At 47.2% G+C, this 15,773-nt stretch overlaps 2 protein-coding genes across 6 annotated transcripts in view; both read right to left on the bottom strand.

The window, feature by feature from the left end:
- Positions 1–574: 574 nt before the first annotated feature.
- On the bottom strand, positions 575–6,910 carry LOC131585082 (uncharacterized). 2 transcript variants are annotated; one of them, XR_009278859.1, is made up of 3 exons: positions 6,024–6,910; positions 4,860–5,020; positions 575–3,205 (listed from the first exon to the last, which is right to left on the bottom strand). XR_009278859.1 is itself a non-coding variant. In XM_058850782.1 (2 exons), the coding sequence occupies exons 1-2, from the start codon at positions 5,029–5,031 to the stop codon at positions 3,781–3,783; spliced, it is 933 nt and encodes a 310-aa protein (XP_058706765.1). In that variant the 5' UTR covers positions 5,032–5,251; the 3' UTR covers positions 3,487–3,780. The 2 variants fall into 2 exon arrangements, 1 of the variants encoding a protein (XP_058706765.1); XM_058850782.1 differs by lacking the exons at positions 575–3,205; positions 6,024–6,910 and adding an exon at positions 3,487–4,541 and having other exon boundaries at positions 4,860–5,251.
- An 8,645-nt stretch (positions 6,911–15,555) lies between these two features.
- The window catches only part of MEIS2 (Meis homeobox 2), a 174,604-nt gene continuing 174,386 nt past the window's right edge, over positions 15,556–15,773 (bottom strand). For all 4 annotated transcript variants that reach the window (XM_058853364.1, XM_058853391.1, XM_058853382.1 and 1 more), the window contains one exon: positions 15,556–15,773. This exon is cut by the window's right edge and continues 1,229 nt beyond it. The gene's annotated coding sequence lies outside the window, so the exon portion shown is untranslated.

Here is a 15,773-nt window from a genome sequence, read left to right as displayed (position 1 = left end):
TACTTCTGCAAATCAAAGGGCAGGACTGAGGCCCTAATTAATAATCAAAAGGGAAAAATAATTGACAAGTGCTTCTTTTGGCACTAGTATCGAAAAACATATGGCCTCTTATTTTCTTACATATTAGGTCACATCAATTTAATTTCTATCCAAAAGCCCAGAAGCAAGTTACATGGATTCTCTGTACATGTTTAAGTGCCATACATTAAAAGTAATATGCTGAAATAGTGCTGTCAAAGTACAAGACCTACCTGACTGATGGAATATTCTTCCTTAAAGAGCAGCTCCAAGCTTCCCTTAAACAGAATGAAGGAAAATATAAAGATAATAATGAATAAGAAAGTAGCTTCTTCTGCCAGACCCATCAAGTTAAATGGCTCTTTGTATTGTTCAAAATGTGTACAATATTGTGTTCTGTGGCAGAGGGTAAAGAGAGGAAACTTCTCTTGTGACGTTTTGATGAAACAACAAATAAAAATAATATTTTGACAGAGAGAGCTCATCCTATTAAAAAAAAAAAAAAGCATTTCTCTCATTTCTCTGACTAAAACAGAAATCTCTTTATTGAGTTTGCACGTGTAGCCTCACAGTAATACTTAAAGGAAATGTGCCATTGGCAACAGAACATGTAGACTGACTGAAGACCCTAAGTGCTTGGCATCATTTGAGCTTAGTTCTAAATACCTATGGTAGAAGGTATTTATTTTTAGAATATGCTTCCTAAAAGCGACATCAAGGATTTAATTCAGCAGTAGCTTGTGCATGCTGATAGGTTGAATTTGTGCTCATATACCAATACAAAAAAAGGATTAGTTTCTGTTAATGTGCAAGGTTGGGGGGGTTATTTTTTATGCCATAAAACTCCGTAAATTGGAATTTATTTGCCCTCCTTTGCTTACCTCACTCTGCCTCATCAATATTAACCTCACAGATCAACAGATCTTCATATCGACAGAATAGAGAAGTCAATATCACCTTATTATTATTTAATAAGTATTTCATTGTCAGTAACTGAGTGAGAACAAACATCTGTGCAGTATAATGGCATGCACTTTAATTTTGCAAGGTTACTGTCCTGCATGTTTGACAGAAGAAAGAAGAAAGCCCACCCATAGTAAAAATACCCCAGTAATATCAGCGTATAAAATGACAACATGTTGAAGGACATTTAAATTGAACAAAACGGGTTTTTTTTAGTCCCAGTTTTGATATACAAATGTTGGATGTGTTTTACTGTGGCTTCTGACTATGATTGATAGGAGATGCATCAATTTCAAGGTTTGTGAATTTAAGTAAATTGTTGTCAGTGGTATCACTTCTTCTTTTTTGTATTTTTTTTTCAAATTATCTCCTTACAGAGAATAGAGTATTACAAATTGAGACAGGATATACATAAAGCATCAATTTAGCTTGAATATCCACTTACAATAGTAAAAAGAAAATAGTTGTGATAAGAATGTGAGCACATCAGAGTTGTTCAGAAAACTCCAGAGTATTTAAAAAACACATTGCTTATGTTTTTTCTTCTAAATAGTTTTTGCTACTTCTGTTTGGAAAACACTTTGCTTGCCTTTCCTTTCAAAGGAAAAATACCATATTTATTTTAAAAAAATAAAAATAGTAGTAGTGGTAGATCTTAGATACTTCTTTTATCTTTGTCCTGAGAATGCAATTCCATTAATTATACATTAGGAAAAAAAAAAAAATACTCCTATACATTAGGACAAAAAAATAACCAAACGTGTATAATCTCTTTGCAACCTGAGGGGAGTTTATTTACCTTTCTTTCCTTCATAGTAATGCTTTACTTGACTAAAAAGCCTGAAAAGCTTTCTTCAAAATTGTGCTTAAGCACCATACAGCAAAGCCTGATACTGATCCAGTGCCTTCAGAAATTAGCTGTGTCTGATTATAAACTAGTTTTCCCTAGGTTGCTTCTTATCTGATGATGTCTGATTCAGGATATGGTGAAATGCACAGATACTTTTTATTATGTTTTCCAAGGCATGGTCATGACTCGTTTCCATGTGTAAGTGTGTTGTGTCTATGTATCTACACGCCTGCCTAAAGCATAGAGCAATGTATATGCTGTTTGTGTGTGGGTTTGGTTCTAACATCAGATTCCATAAATGAATAAAGACACCATCTTCATTTTACTCTTCACTAAAGGGGCAACGTGGAATGGATTCTGTGAGTCTAACTATACATGTAGCTGATTCAAAGCTGATGGTAACAATTAATATACAAGGGGACAGACTAGTTTTTCTTCTAACATTTTTTTGAGAGAAAAAAAAAATGAAAATTAGACAGAAAAGACCATTTCCAGATGTGACTGTATAGGGCTTGATTCGAAGCACTTTTGTTATCTCCTTAATAATGCATATAAGAATGCTGATGTGAAATGTTTGTTAAAACTCCATCCTAGTAGATATTTGTGCTTATGAATTGATTCCTTATCCATATTTTATGGAGAAGTAGCTCGGCACTGGATTACGGCACATTATTTTCCAAACTCCTTATTAGACTCTGCGTATCTCTCTTACTGTGCCTCCAGGCTTAAATTAAAAACAAACTAAAGAAAAATTTAAAGAGACAACATTCAGAAACTTCTGTTTTTACAAAGCTTCTGAAAGTTCATAATTATTTTTGTCCCTAATAGGCCTGCCTTTGAAATAATTTGATGGCTAGGTTTGTAAATTCGCTTGGAAAGATCTGGCATTCCATAGTCATTAAGGGGAGCATATATCACAAAAATGGTTTTGCATATAAATAATGGTATACAGGATTTGGCTTAAATTGTCTGCTTTCATTTGATTTTTTTTTCTCTGCAATAATTTGGAGGGAAGCAGGAAGATCAAATTGAACACAATTTGGAAATGAAACTTGGATAATTGAGCTAAGTAGGTTGAACTTGCCAGTCACCTGTGACCTCTTCCTAGTGACACATCGTTTCAAACAGCTGAAATGAGAGGGCCTGCATCGAATTGCACAAAATAAATACGGCGAGTGGAGTTTCAGCCTGGACCCATTTCATCCCTCGTAGTCTGCTTCATTTCTACTGAAGAGGGAGGGAGACTCGAGCACCACAGCCTCGGGAAGGTGTTTGGCCAGCGGGTGTGTTCAGGGAACTCGGTGGAGGGGAGCAGGACGGGCGCTCTGGGAGGGCCACCGTGCAGGGTGGCGGGGGAACAGAACAGCACTGGACCTGGAAGAGGTGAGAAATTGAAGCTTCACAAGTAAACGAGCTCACCCGTGATAAAATCTGCCTTATATACCGCCGCAACTGAAAGTTTGAGATCGTCCCTGTGCGGGAACCTAATATTTTGCTGTTCATTTTGAAGCAATTATTCAAAACACCTTGGCAGCTGAACCCTCCCTGCTTTCAGGATAATTATTTCTAATCGTGATTGGCAATAATAGTAATTGCCATATTCAGCCAGCACCCAGCTGTAACGATTTTTCTTTATTATTATTATTTGGGTTAACAATCGCCACTGACAACAATGTCTCCCGACCCTCTCCTCCCTCCCTCAGATATCCAGGGAAATGAGTACCAGCGCTCCGCAGCAGCCGTCGGGTGGGCCGCTCCGGCTCCTGGCGGGCTCTGCGGGCAGCGGGGGGAGCAGAGGGCGGCCGGCCGGGTCCCTGCCGGGGGGGGCTGCTGCGGAGGATCGGGGGCGACCCGGCTGCCGCAGCCTCCCCCCTCCGACGGAGCAGGGGCTGCAGCCGCGGCTGTAACGAGCCTCTTAATAAACCTCCGGGTCGATGATGCATCGCTCGCTAGTGAATCTTCGCGGGTTTATTTATTTTAACTAAATCGCCCAAATGGATCGCAGCTCTGTGTTGACTCTGGCGAGAGGCGAGGCGGGGAGCCGGGGCCGGGGGGGCGGCGGAGCTGACAGGTCGCCCGGGGCTTGCGGCGTTTTGTGTGAGCGGGGACTCTACGACTGCCCGCCGACCCCTCCGGGAAAGGCTCCTCCGCCACGGTGACAGCCCCCCTCCCCTTCCTCCTCCTCCTCCTCCTCTCCCTCCCCAGCTCGGCCCTTGTGAGGAAGAGGCGAGCGCAGGCAGCGGCCGGAGCGGAGCGGGGCAGCCCCGGCCAGGCCGCTCGCTCCGGCCGCCGGAGAAGGCGTGGGGGGCGAGGGAGAGGCGAAGGATGGGTGTTTCAAACAGGGGTAAAAGCCGGCCCGATAGAGGCTTGCTCAAGTTGGCGGTGACTAGAGAGAGGTGAGGGTCAGAGCTCTCCCCGCCGGCCCAGGGTGGCGGGAGGTTCCCGAGGGATCCCCCTCTGCGCCAGGGACAGCGGCTCCCGGCCACCCCCTTGTGCAGCGCTTCTCCTGCCCGCTGAACTTCGCGGCGTTTCTCGTGTTTATTCACACTCATGCCAGTCCAAGTTTGGGCCGCGGCGATGCGAGAGGCTCCCCCGAGCCCGCCGGTGCCGCTCGGCCACCGCGCCCAGAGCAGCCTCACCGGCCGAGTCCCGAAGGCTTTGGGTGCCCTGCAGGAGAACACAGCGAACTCGTCGGGGATAAAAGCAGCCTCTGGTTTTTAAAAGCACACGCAGAAGTTAAGAGCAGCGTCAGCAGGCGCGGTGTCACTGGCCTTCCCCGATGTGCGCCGTGCCTGCTCTTTGTCACCCCCGGGGCAGCCCCGGCCCGGTCCCGCTGGCAGCGGGGGAGACCGGGCCGGACCGGGCCGCGCTGCTGCCGCTGGGTGCCGGGCCACGGGCGGGATGGGACGGGCAGCCCGGCAGCAGGCAGCGCCGCCAGCCCTCCCTTCCCCCGGGAACGCTGCTCCCTGACGTCAGATGTTTGCTTAGGCTTTTGTTCTGTTAAAAATAGTTTCACGCAGCAGCTTACCTGCCGTGGGTGGCGGCTGACCGTGGGCTGCGCCGGGAAAGCGTTTTCTGGCAGAATCGATTATTTCCTTCGCCCTCGGATCTTTGATCTCCGCACGCAAATTAATTATAGTAGTATGCAGGAAACTGGCTCGCAGTCTTCTAAACCTAGCATTTTGCTGCCTGAAACACATGAAAAGGGAAAGTTTCTTTGCAGTCTAGCTGTAACAGAGCTACGTTACCAAGGCTAGACATTTCTTACTGCGACCCGTTGAATTGTGTGTACTCTCAAATATTATCATCACTCCAGTAGCCTTTATTTTTTATTTTTTGCCTTTGCGTCTCATTCGTGGCCGTTACGGTGTTGTACTTGCAATTGCGTATTATCCTAGTAAAATAATTGCTTTATAGCAGATTACTTGCAGCAGACATTTATTCTTCTTCTCCTGGTTCTATGGAGTTATTAGAAAGTAATGGGGGTGCCAAGACAATCAAGGAATATTTCCTAATTAAAGAGGAAAAATGGAACTGTCACCGTTTTCCAGTGTTTGTGAGCCAGTTCACATGCTCAGATCAGACACACTTGTACATCACAAACACAGGCGTAGGTACTGTATGTCTGTAGTGCATAGGCACACACACACCCCTCTCGCAGTTAGTTCCTATTCCTTACAGAGGTTGTTAAAGAATAACTTGAAATCGAAGACAAGTGAATTGACAGGAAAACGTATCGCTTTTTTTCCGCTTTAATTTCTTCCCACATTATAATGAATCTCTGAGCCTTTAGCTAGGTGGGCAATTAACCACCCGGTGCCCGCTGCCCTGTAACAATCACCCCGCTGTATAGTTTATGGGGCTGAAGTTTTTTAACAGCTCCATATCCTTATTTTATTATTGTGTACGTGTGGGATACGGAATCTCCCACACGTGCAGATCTATGGGATCTATACAGAGGATGTATAATTTTATAGTTTATCTTAGCCCAACTGCTCCTGGGTGACAAATCTGTCTGTCGCAGAGAGCACCGTCCTCATTTCAATACTATTTCGTTCTGGGAGCGCGCACGGTAATTCTTTACATCGAAATTGCTTCCCCTCTGGTTCCTATATTTTAATTTAGTAAAGGACTGATTAGCTGTGGCTTTAAAAGGGCCAGGTCTGCGCTGGCTAACAGCGTCACCTCTCACCTCTCGGCAGCCCCGGGCTGGGGTCACTGCGGGGCCGCGGCGGGGGAGCAGGCAGCGCTGCTCCGGCTCCGGCTCCCGCCGCGCTACCTGCGCGCCCCTCTCCGCGCCGCGCAACACCCCGAGCCGCCGCTGGCAGCGGAGCCCCCGTCCCCCCGCCGGAGGGGGAAGAGCAGCCCGCCCGCCTCTGCCTCTGGTCCACCGCTGCCGGTGTGAATCACCGCGGAAACAACGGGAAGATGCAGCTCTGCTAGGCGAAAATAATTGTTTGCTTTATTTTAACTCGCAACGACCTGGTTTAATGGCATCCTTTCCTCTGACTTCCAGGGAGGGGCGGAGGAGGGCCCGCCGGGTGCATCATCCTCTTTAAATGCTTCGTGTAAACTTCCGCATTTTGAAAGAATAACTTCAAAAACCTGTGTTTGATTGCATTCAGGCGTGTGCCCGTCTCACATCGATTGGAGGATCCATTGAAGGTGTAAAGATCCGTTGGTAACGTGCAGGTCCAGTGTCCCTAAATCAGCAGATTGTCCCTTCTCTGACAAATCCTGGAATTAGTTTAACGAGGGACCAATATTATTTTTCATCTGTAAAAATGTATTTCAAAGAGGCATGATATTCTAACAGAAGAGACTACAATAAAAATCAGATTCGCGTCTGGAAAGGTTTCGCTCTGAGCAAATGTTTCGAGTATGTCGGATCCTCATAAAACTACACTACAGACTTTATTCTTACGATTACTGGAAAACACGCAATGCATACAAAATACGAGCAAGAAAGTGTCGAAATCAATTTCTTTTCTACCTATGAACAGTGAAAGGTGCAAGTACATTTTAAATACTTTTAAACTTTATCAAACGATAGATGTAGATAAAGGCAAATACCGAATATTCAGGAAACCACAAATAATTTTAAGAAGTTACCTTTTTTTTTTTTTTTTTTTTTTTTGAGTCTATCGGTGCATTTACAGAACTGTAATGCGGAGTCATCACTTTGTTTATTTTTCTAACGTCTACCCAAATTCCAGCAATCCGCAGAGCAGTAACAGCCTTTTCCATGTGTTTATCATCGAGGTTGCAACAGGATTCGCCTCAATTGTTCTGCCTTTCTTGTGTTTTTCTTTCTTCCCTTTTCTGCATTTCCCAGATACATTCGCTTTTGTTGCAAAAATAAACAGCAGAGTTTTTAACAGCAATTTGAGATGATAATGGTTACTGATCCCATTCTTTCCATCATAATCTTCAAGTGGTTTAAGATTAATGATAGGAGGTGTTTTAGCAAGGAGTGTGGGTTTTCTTCTCCAAAGACCATCGCTATGATAATTTACTTAAGATGTTGACAAGACTGTCAGTAAGGCTAATTTTTTATTAAGCTCCGCTGTAGCAACTGTAGTAAGCATTTGTTGTTATTTAAGCACATTGTATTTTTGAATGCTCGACTATAAATATTGTTACTTGGTCTCTGCCTGATGGATTTGCAACAGAGATGATTCCCCTTGCCTTTGTTTCAAGAAAGGTGTCTTCCGGTATTCTGATAAATATTCTCTTCCACCCTCCCCCATCCCCTTTCACGCACATTTCTTAAAAGAAAATAAATTTGAGCAACTACTGTCTCGGTCCAGCAATGTCTTCTGCACAGAATTGCTTTGGCTTGACTCTATCTAGGCACATCCCTGAAACAGCGGGACAAGATGCAGGTTTGGGTGCTGCGTTTGTGTGATTATTTTATTTTTTTTTTTTTTTTTTTAATTGGGAAAAATAAGCTTTTAAACAGTAAATGTGTAAGTGTAGTACCCCAGGGTGGGATGCCCGTTTCAGCAGAGAGAGCAGTTTAGGATGTATTGGCGGCTCTCGAGGGGAGTTCTGCCTTGTCCGACCCCCCGGCACCCGCGCTCCCCGGCCGGAGCGGCTCCCCCCGGCAGGCCGGAGCCCGCGGCAGCGCTTGCCCCGCCGGGCCGGGCTGTCCGCAGCCCGGCCGCTTCCCCCGCTCCTCCCGGGGCAGCCGGCAGCAGAGCCCCTCGGCGGAGCCCGTCCGGGGAGGGGGCTCGGTGCGGGCACGGCGGGCCGGCACGCGTGGGTGCGCGCAGGGCGGCGGAGGCGGGCGCGAAGCAGCCCGCTCCATCAGAGAGGAAAAGTCTGGGGTGAAATCGTGACAGACGGGTCGATTTTACCCTGCTGTTGTGCTTTCAATAAACATGAAGCCGTGGCCTTACCTAGAAATCACGGGGCCCCTGTGACACCCGTTGGGCAGCGCTTAATTGCTTTTTCCCCCCGCGCCTGCGGCCGGGAGCGCAGAGGGGCCACGCGGGCGGCCAAATCCGGGTGGCCGCCCCTGAGCACCCCCCGCTGCCGCCGGGCCCGGGGCCGAGCAGGGGCGCGCAGGGTAAACGGCGGCGGCTACAAAAACACGTGCCCGCTCCTCATCGGCCGCCCCTCTCCGCTATCGGCCGCTCTGCGCTCGCACAGAAAGGAAAAGGGCAGCGTCGCAAACAGTTTATGTTACGATCCCCCCGCGGCGAGGGGCGAGGGGCGAGGGCCGCCCTCCCTCCGCCTGCGCAGCCCCTGCCCCGCTCCGTGGCCGGCTGGCGCGCAGGGGGGCGCGCAGCGCGGGCGGGCCGCGGGCAGCAGGGGGCGCTCCGAGGTTGCGCCTGGGAGCCCGCGCTGCCGCTCCGCGCGCCCGCACACGGACACGCACACGGACACACGTGGGGCACGCGTGGGGCACGCACGGACACGCGGACACGCGTGGGACACACGGACACTCGTGGGACACGCGCGGACACGCTGGGGGAGCGGGGGCGGAAGCGGGGCGCACACGCGCGCGTACACCGCGCGCACCCTCGTGGGGACGCGCACACGCGAGGACAGCCAGGTGCGCGCCGTGCCGGGGGAGCCGCGCGGGTGTCCCCGTGGCGCTCTCCGTGCGTGTGCGTGCGCGTATCATACATTACGCAACTTATTAAACACGACGATGAATTGTCAACATTTTTTTCGCATGTTAGTTCCGCTGATCCGGGCAGGATTTATTTTCAGGTCTCGGGTCCCGGAGCTATAATGCGTGATTTCTTTGCCTTAAATAAAATTGGTCAAATGTTGACAACCTTTAAGCCAATCTAACACTCAAGATTACTGATGGGAAACTAATGAGAAAATATCAGATCGTCCGGCCTGGGGGCTCCTAATTAAATCTTAGCTGATTGAAAAATAAAAGCGGGTTCGGGGGCGTGGGGGAGGAGGGAAGAAGCTCCAGGCTGAACTTTAGCTCTCATTTTACGTGATATTTCCCCAGCCCATCTCTCTCTCTCTGCGCTTTCCCCCTCCCTCCCTCCCTCCCTCCCGTTGTAAAAACTCTAATATTATTTCTCTGGTTATTTCGAGAGATCCGAATGCGGCTATCATTCCTTGCCCGGTAAACATTAAGGCCTTTAAGCAACGTGATTTAACTAATTAGAAAATTTACATCATTAAGTCTCAGGGAGAGAAAAAAGGAGAAACAAATCTGTCAGTCATTTTAAAAGAGACAGGCCCTATTGAAGTGTGAAGAAATCGGCTCTAATTCAAAAAGGCAATCGGGCAGAAAAAGCCCTCAACATTACCCTGCTAGTTATTAATCAGAAGGGGCTTCCCCCTCTTTCCTTCTCTGTAATGGCAAGAGCTGAAGCACATCGTTAGTTTCTCCTAAAGCTACCGCACAGTTTCCATTCAGCTTTTTTGCCACTCGTCCATGTCCCATATTAATAGCGAGTATTTGTCCATTCAAGGCTCATAGATTTGAAAATGTTTCCGAATTGGAGAGCCGCAGCCGCAGGGGGGAAAAAAAAAATATGTATTAAAAAAATAATAAAATAAAATAATAAAATAAAGCACGCTCTCGAACTCCTCAGTTCTACCTTAGCCAAATACAAGGGCTGCACTGCCCCGTCACCCCCATTAACGGGAGGTCCTACAGCAAACCTGCTTGGTGAGAACTCGGTTATGGCTTTGTTTTTCTCCCCTGCCCTGTATTTCTAAACACAGACACAAGCCTGAGAGTGGAAAGCACCCGTCGTCGTTCCCCTCCTTTTTTTTTTTTTTTTTTTTTTCCTTTTTTTTTTTTTCCTTTTTTTTCTGTTTCTTTTTTCCCTAGGGACCGGCTGTGTTTAGTGCCACGCACCAGGCTGAAGCAGAACAATACAAACTTGAGCGCAAATCAGAGCGATCGGGTTACTGATGCCGGCTCCTGCAGGAAGTGCTGCGGGACGCTGCTGCCCAGTGCGGCGGGCGGGAGCACGGGCCGGCCGCCCCGCTCTGCGCTCCCCAGCTGGGGAGGAGGCGCGGGGAGCTCGGAGGGTGAGGGGAGAAATGAAGCAGCTTGGTCCAAAGCACAGACTGTTACATCTCTCTCTCGCTTTCTCTTGTCTCCTCTTTCAAACGCTCTCTCTATTCCTCCCCTTCCAACAGTTCACAGTGGACTATAGTATAAATAATAAATACATCCTACTCTGCGTTTTCTCTCTCCCAATCTCGAAGAAGCTGACAGTCCCTTTAATCAAAGGAGTTTGCACTGGTTCTAAAGGAGTTTACACTGGTTCTTCATTGAGGTAATTTAAGGAATTTTAAACACGCTTCGGACAAAACCAGGCGATAGGGGCCTATATCTGATCTCACGGACCGGGGACGATCTCTCCTGCGGCTCGGGGAATTAACCCCGTGTAAATGTGTTCAAGATCAACCTCCTGGTGGGGATTTTACTTGACAGCAGCCTGTGAAGAAACAATATTTTGGCAAGGAAAAAAAAAAAAATAGTGTCTCTGCCAGCCCTATTGCGACTTCCATCCATTTACGTCCCAGGGCTAAGTTGTAGTTATGTCTGTAGGCAGACGCTTACAGGAATGTAAGGTGTTGAGCAGGAGCCGGCAGGCTCCTTTCCCAGCGCTAGGTGCGCGGAGCGGCAGCCCAGGGTACGAGCCGGGCGGGCGGGCAGCTCGCTGTCCCCTCCGCTCTCCGACAGGGACAGCCAGCGGGGCCAAACACGTGCTCCGAAACTGAAGCGCTTCTCCGTTCCCAGCGGAAGCAGCTGGAAACCCGCCCCTGAGCCCGGTGGGAGAGCGGCAAGGCAGAGCTCCCTGCCACAGCGAGAGTACGAAATGGAGAGGGGAGGGCAGAAGGAAGAGCCTGCGCTCCTCCGCCCCTTTGCACCGGTTTGTCTTGCAGTTATTCAAAATGATTGAGTTTTCTGAAGAAGGCCCTTTAGAGAGAAAACAAAACCGGCGACAACCTCTTCCGCCAAAACCAACATGAATATCAACCTGTCCACTGGCAGGGCTTCGGAGCTTAGAGACATTACAGTAAAATTTACGGCGTCCTTAACAACTCCCAATAAAAGCATTAAAATTCCCTTTAATTGAGAAAACATTGATTTTTAACTCTGGAAAGAACGAACCCGTAATTTAATTGCAAGCTTTCACCGACAGAGCAGCATCTCAGAGAGGCCACATTCCATCTTTAATAGAGCCACTTTATGAAGTGATAAAACCAAAGAAAACCTGACAAACAGAGACAGTTGAAATTGCGCAAGAAAAGTTATTTGTCTTCGCTCTCCCTCTTCGCAGCTCCAAACTATCCCGCTCTTCCCTCCCCCTCCAACCCCCGTCCTCCGATCACAAAACACAACTGTAAAAGCAAAGGATTTAGGGTCTAGGGAAGAAGCAGTACTTAATATTTTAAATAACGATTTGCTTTTACTAGACACGGGGTGATGCCAAGGGGTTTAAGGGAACATTTTCACAAAATGGTAGCCTCTTCTGAAAAGGAAACTAATCGGATAAAACTTCCTTGCTTTCCCTTGTTCGTTACAAAAATAACTGCTAAAGGGAAGGAAAGGGAAATCCCACCCTCCCTTTCTATCTTATTTCTGTATCGGTTTTTGGTATTATAGAAGAGTAAAGAAGTTTTTGTTTGGTGGTTTTTCATTGATCAGTCACTCTGAGCTAATGTAATTATCCTCATCAATAGAAGGCTGCAGAGAGAATCATTATGTGGGTGACATTGATAAATGATCACCCAAGAGCTGCCTTTTCTCTTGGGCACCCCCACATATGACCCTCCCACATACACAAGGTAGCCATAGAAACACCTTGAGATCCTCAAACACTGCTGCAAATGGGAGAATACAGAGAAAGCGAGAGAAATCCAACTTCACACACTTTCTGTCCCTGCTGAAGCCTCCTTCCCATTGCTCGCGGCCACCGAGACGGGCTCCGCTCTCCTGCCCCGTGGGCGCGCAGCCCGCTCCCAGCCCCGAGCCCTCTCCCGGCACCATATCCAGCATTTGGGGGGAGGGGGTATCTTATGGAGGTTGCTTCTGGGCCTTTAAAATATTTTTTGTTCCTTTCTTTCTTTCCCTGGAATAGTTAAGCAATGAGGTTGCACGCACCATACGTATTGTACGCGCATTGCGGAACCCCCTGGTTTTAATGGCGCTCTTGGAGATGCACACCAAAGATATTCACCTCGTCCCGGTAATGCGGCTCCTGGAAAATGGTTAAGCACTAATTATTAGCAGCGATTTTTTAGTCACAGGCCTATTCAAGAAGATTCTGTTTTTCTTACTAAGGAAAAGATTTTTTTTTTCCCTCCAGCCGCAGACCCTCCTTTTCTTTTGTAAGCAAATTCTAAAATATTGAGAGCGGTAATTGATTCATAATGATCCATAAATCGATGCAAGGAATGGGGTGAGGGTGTTTATTTATTTTTTTTTTTTTTATTCCTAAAGCTGCAAGTAAAGTAGCTTTGACACCGTGTGGGGATGAAGGGGAGGAGTTGTTTAGCCGTGCGGGGTCATCCATCATCACTGTCGCAGAGACCCTGCCCAGAGGAGCAACCTCCCTTCTGTCTGTCTCTTTCTCGCCACCAAAACTATTAATATTAAAATCTGCCAGCAAACCTTGCCCTCACCCGCCCCTCATCCCATCCGGTCCTGCTCAGCCGGCAGCGGCTGGGCTGCCCAGCCTGGAGCGGGCTCGCTCCCGCGCAGCGCCAGTGGGGTTGATTTTTGCCCAAGTGCTCTTAGGAGAGTTAAAAGGCCGGCCCCGTTTCCTCTCGGCTGAAGGCGGGGATGCGGTAGGGGAGCCATGTGGGGCGCAGCCATCCCTCCGCGCAGCAGAGCCCTCTCCTGCCGCTCCGCGCAGCGCGGGGACGCGGCCGTGCCTGGGGAAAGATTCGGGCGTTTGCCGGGCCCCACGGGTTTTTTTTTCCTAGCAGACGCATCAGGCGTGCACTGGGGCTAGTGGCTCCGCATCGACCCCCGCAAAGGCGCTGCCGGCAGACCCTCACTCCCTTCGGGAAGCCTGGAGAGCCGCTGGAGCGATAAGCAAAACCTACAAGGGAGAGCGGGTCCATCCCGTGCCCCCGCCGCACCCCTTCCCCTGCCCGGCCCGGCCCCGGCCCCTCCCGGCCCCCGCCCCGGCCCTCGCAAACCTGGTCTGGGGCAATTTTCTGTCCCTCGCTCTCTCTGCGGCTATGAGTGAAAGGTGGGGAGCGCCGGCTCCCCCCGGCATCTCCTCTTCGGCCCTGCGGTGCCCGCTCGCCGCGACGGGCAGGGCTCGGGCGGCAGCGCTGCCGGAGGTGCGCTCCCCTCCTCTCTTCGCCTTAAAGGCAGCAAAATCTGGAAGAAAAATCCCTCATTTATGGTGACTACAACTCCCAACGCAGACCCGCTCGGCGAAATGGAAATTTGGGATTATAAACATGTGTGTATGTAAACAAAAGGTGTTTCTTCTGTTACCCTTCGTTTCCCACAGCATAAGCAATTTTTATTCAGACTCGAGTATTTTCTTTAACACTATACCGCTGTCAAAACATTATTCCCGTTTTGTTTGCTTTTGACAGCTGAGCAGTTCTTAAAAATACCAAAATCGGAACCTTCCACGCTAAACAGAAAATCTCAGATGGAGAAATCTTTGCACGATATTGTACCTTGGATTTCAGCAAGACATCTCACGGAAAGCACAGCCCAAAAGGGGGAGAAAAAAAGAAAGAAAATAAAAGACAACACAGCAATGCACATATTTGGTTCATTACAAAAACAAATAATCTACTATGGCTAAATTCTTCCCTGTCCATCTACCAACGTGACTCCTGACATTTCTCCTCAAATTCTAGAGAAAAGATCTGCAAGGAAATAAAGTACAGTTTTAAAAAATAAATTTAAAAATCCTCCCATTTAAAGTGCTAACACAAATTATCTTGCCTTTTTAAATTCTGCATCCACAAAAATCAGAGAATTTGGAAATGGGCACCCAGGCTGTGGTCTTCTTATGCGACTGAAGGGTTGATGTGATTTTAACCAGGACAGAGAGCATCAAAGCCGAGCAGGGAATTTTAATCTAAATTTCATACGAAAGCCTTATAAGAGACGCCCACAAAGCAGGACCCGATTGCTAAATAAATCCTCACACCCATTCTACTGGTATCCTCCCTTCTGCCTCCAGCAGCGTGGGTCCATTTACTCAGCCCAGAAATTAAACATTAACTAGGAGGCTGAGCCTCTTTCCACATTCCAAGGGTAAAAGTTGTCACTCCAAGTTTTTAAAAACACCCTGGCCAATTGGAAGGACAAGAAGGAAGGAGGAGAAGGGTTACAAATTTACAGATGTTGAAGTTGGAATTTTTTGTTTCCTAGAAACTTTAGTTAATTACAAGTCCTTTCCCACTTCCCTCCTTCCAGGAATAAAGGCAGAGCTTTCCCCTGCTCTTTGGGCCCCATCCCACTTTTGCTGACTTAACAGTGCCACTGAGGAAGGTGAGAGGCTGCTTTTTCTAACATTGCTCATTGCTCTTCCTAGTTCAAACTCTCCTTCAGAAGCTTCAAAAGGCCAGAAGCTTTTCTTTAAAAAAAAATCAAACCTTTAACCATGATTCAACTCCAGCTATTTGTATACAAAATGTCAAATCAACATTTTCTGTCATTAGCTGATAGACTGCTGTTTTTCTTTCTTTTTTTTTTTTTTTCCTGAAAACAGATGAAGACAACAAAAGGAGTAAAACCATCCGAAAAGCTAGCTTATGCAATTCTCACATAGGAAAAATTGCCATAAGAGTCAAAGCTTCTTTTCTCCTCCTAAAACTTCTAAACCTACTCCCGCAATAAAGCCATTGTTTGCCTCTGAGCTAAATGCCTGGAGTTAAGGTCTGCTGTGGTTATGGATGTACACACATGGCAGTAGTCATCTCGTGTCTGAGCCTTCGCTACTCAAGCTCAGCTCCTATGTTATTAGCAGATAGTACAGGTATTAGACACACCTCTGAAATGAAAGCTGGTGAGATGGGATTTCAAATTTTGTTTAATCTGGCAAAAATCTAATATCAGTAATCTGCAGAAATATATAACCTGAGATGTTCTTTCATTCAATTATTCTATTAATGTGATGACAAGCTTGTTTCTGATTTTTTCAGCCTTTCTTCTTAATGCTGATAAGAAATATGTTTGAGACATCTCTCGTGATAACCTCAGACTCTCCTAAACATGATTAAAAACACAAAAGCCTAGCAAAAAATCAAAAATGAAATATTTATTACCGCATTTTGTGACTTAACACCTTTTTTTTTTTCTTTTTAAAACATAACGTCACAGTCCTCATACAAGTATTTTAATGTAAATTTTGACAAAGCTTAAAGGTAACAGCATTTTCTTCTAGTGAGGAACACGTGCTGAGAAAGGAAGAATTCATGGACATACAATACCAATTCCACAGCAGATCTGATACTAGCAAAA

This window comes from Poecile atricapillus, chromosome 1, assembly GCF_030490865.1.
Source record: "Poecile atricapillus isolate bPoeAtr1 chromosome 1, bPoeAtr1.hap1, whole genome shotgun sequence".
Lineage (NCBI taxonomy): Eukaryota > Metazoa > Chordata > Aves > Passeriformes > Paridae > Poecile > Poecile atricapillus.
Note: the sequence above shows the minus strand (reverse complement) of the source record. Positions and strands in the feature narration are given on the sequence as shown.

What these genes read in the sequence shown, in the direction of transcription:
- LOC131585082 (XM_058850782.1), bottom strand. Translation starts at nt 5,031, where the DNA reads ATGTGTTTCAGGCAGCAAAATGCTAGGTTTAGAAGACTGCGAGCCAGT. An exon ending in TCAGCCGCCACCCACGGCAG is followed by an intron (nt 4,542 to 4,859) that starts GTAAGCTGCTGC and finishes TTTAAAAACCAG; the next exon opens with AGGCTGCTTTTATCCCCGAC.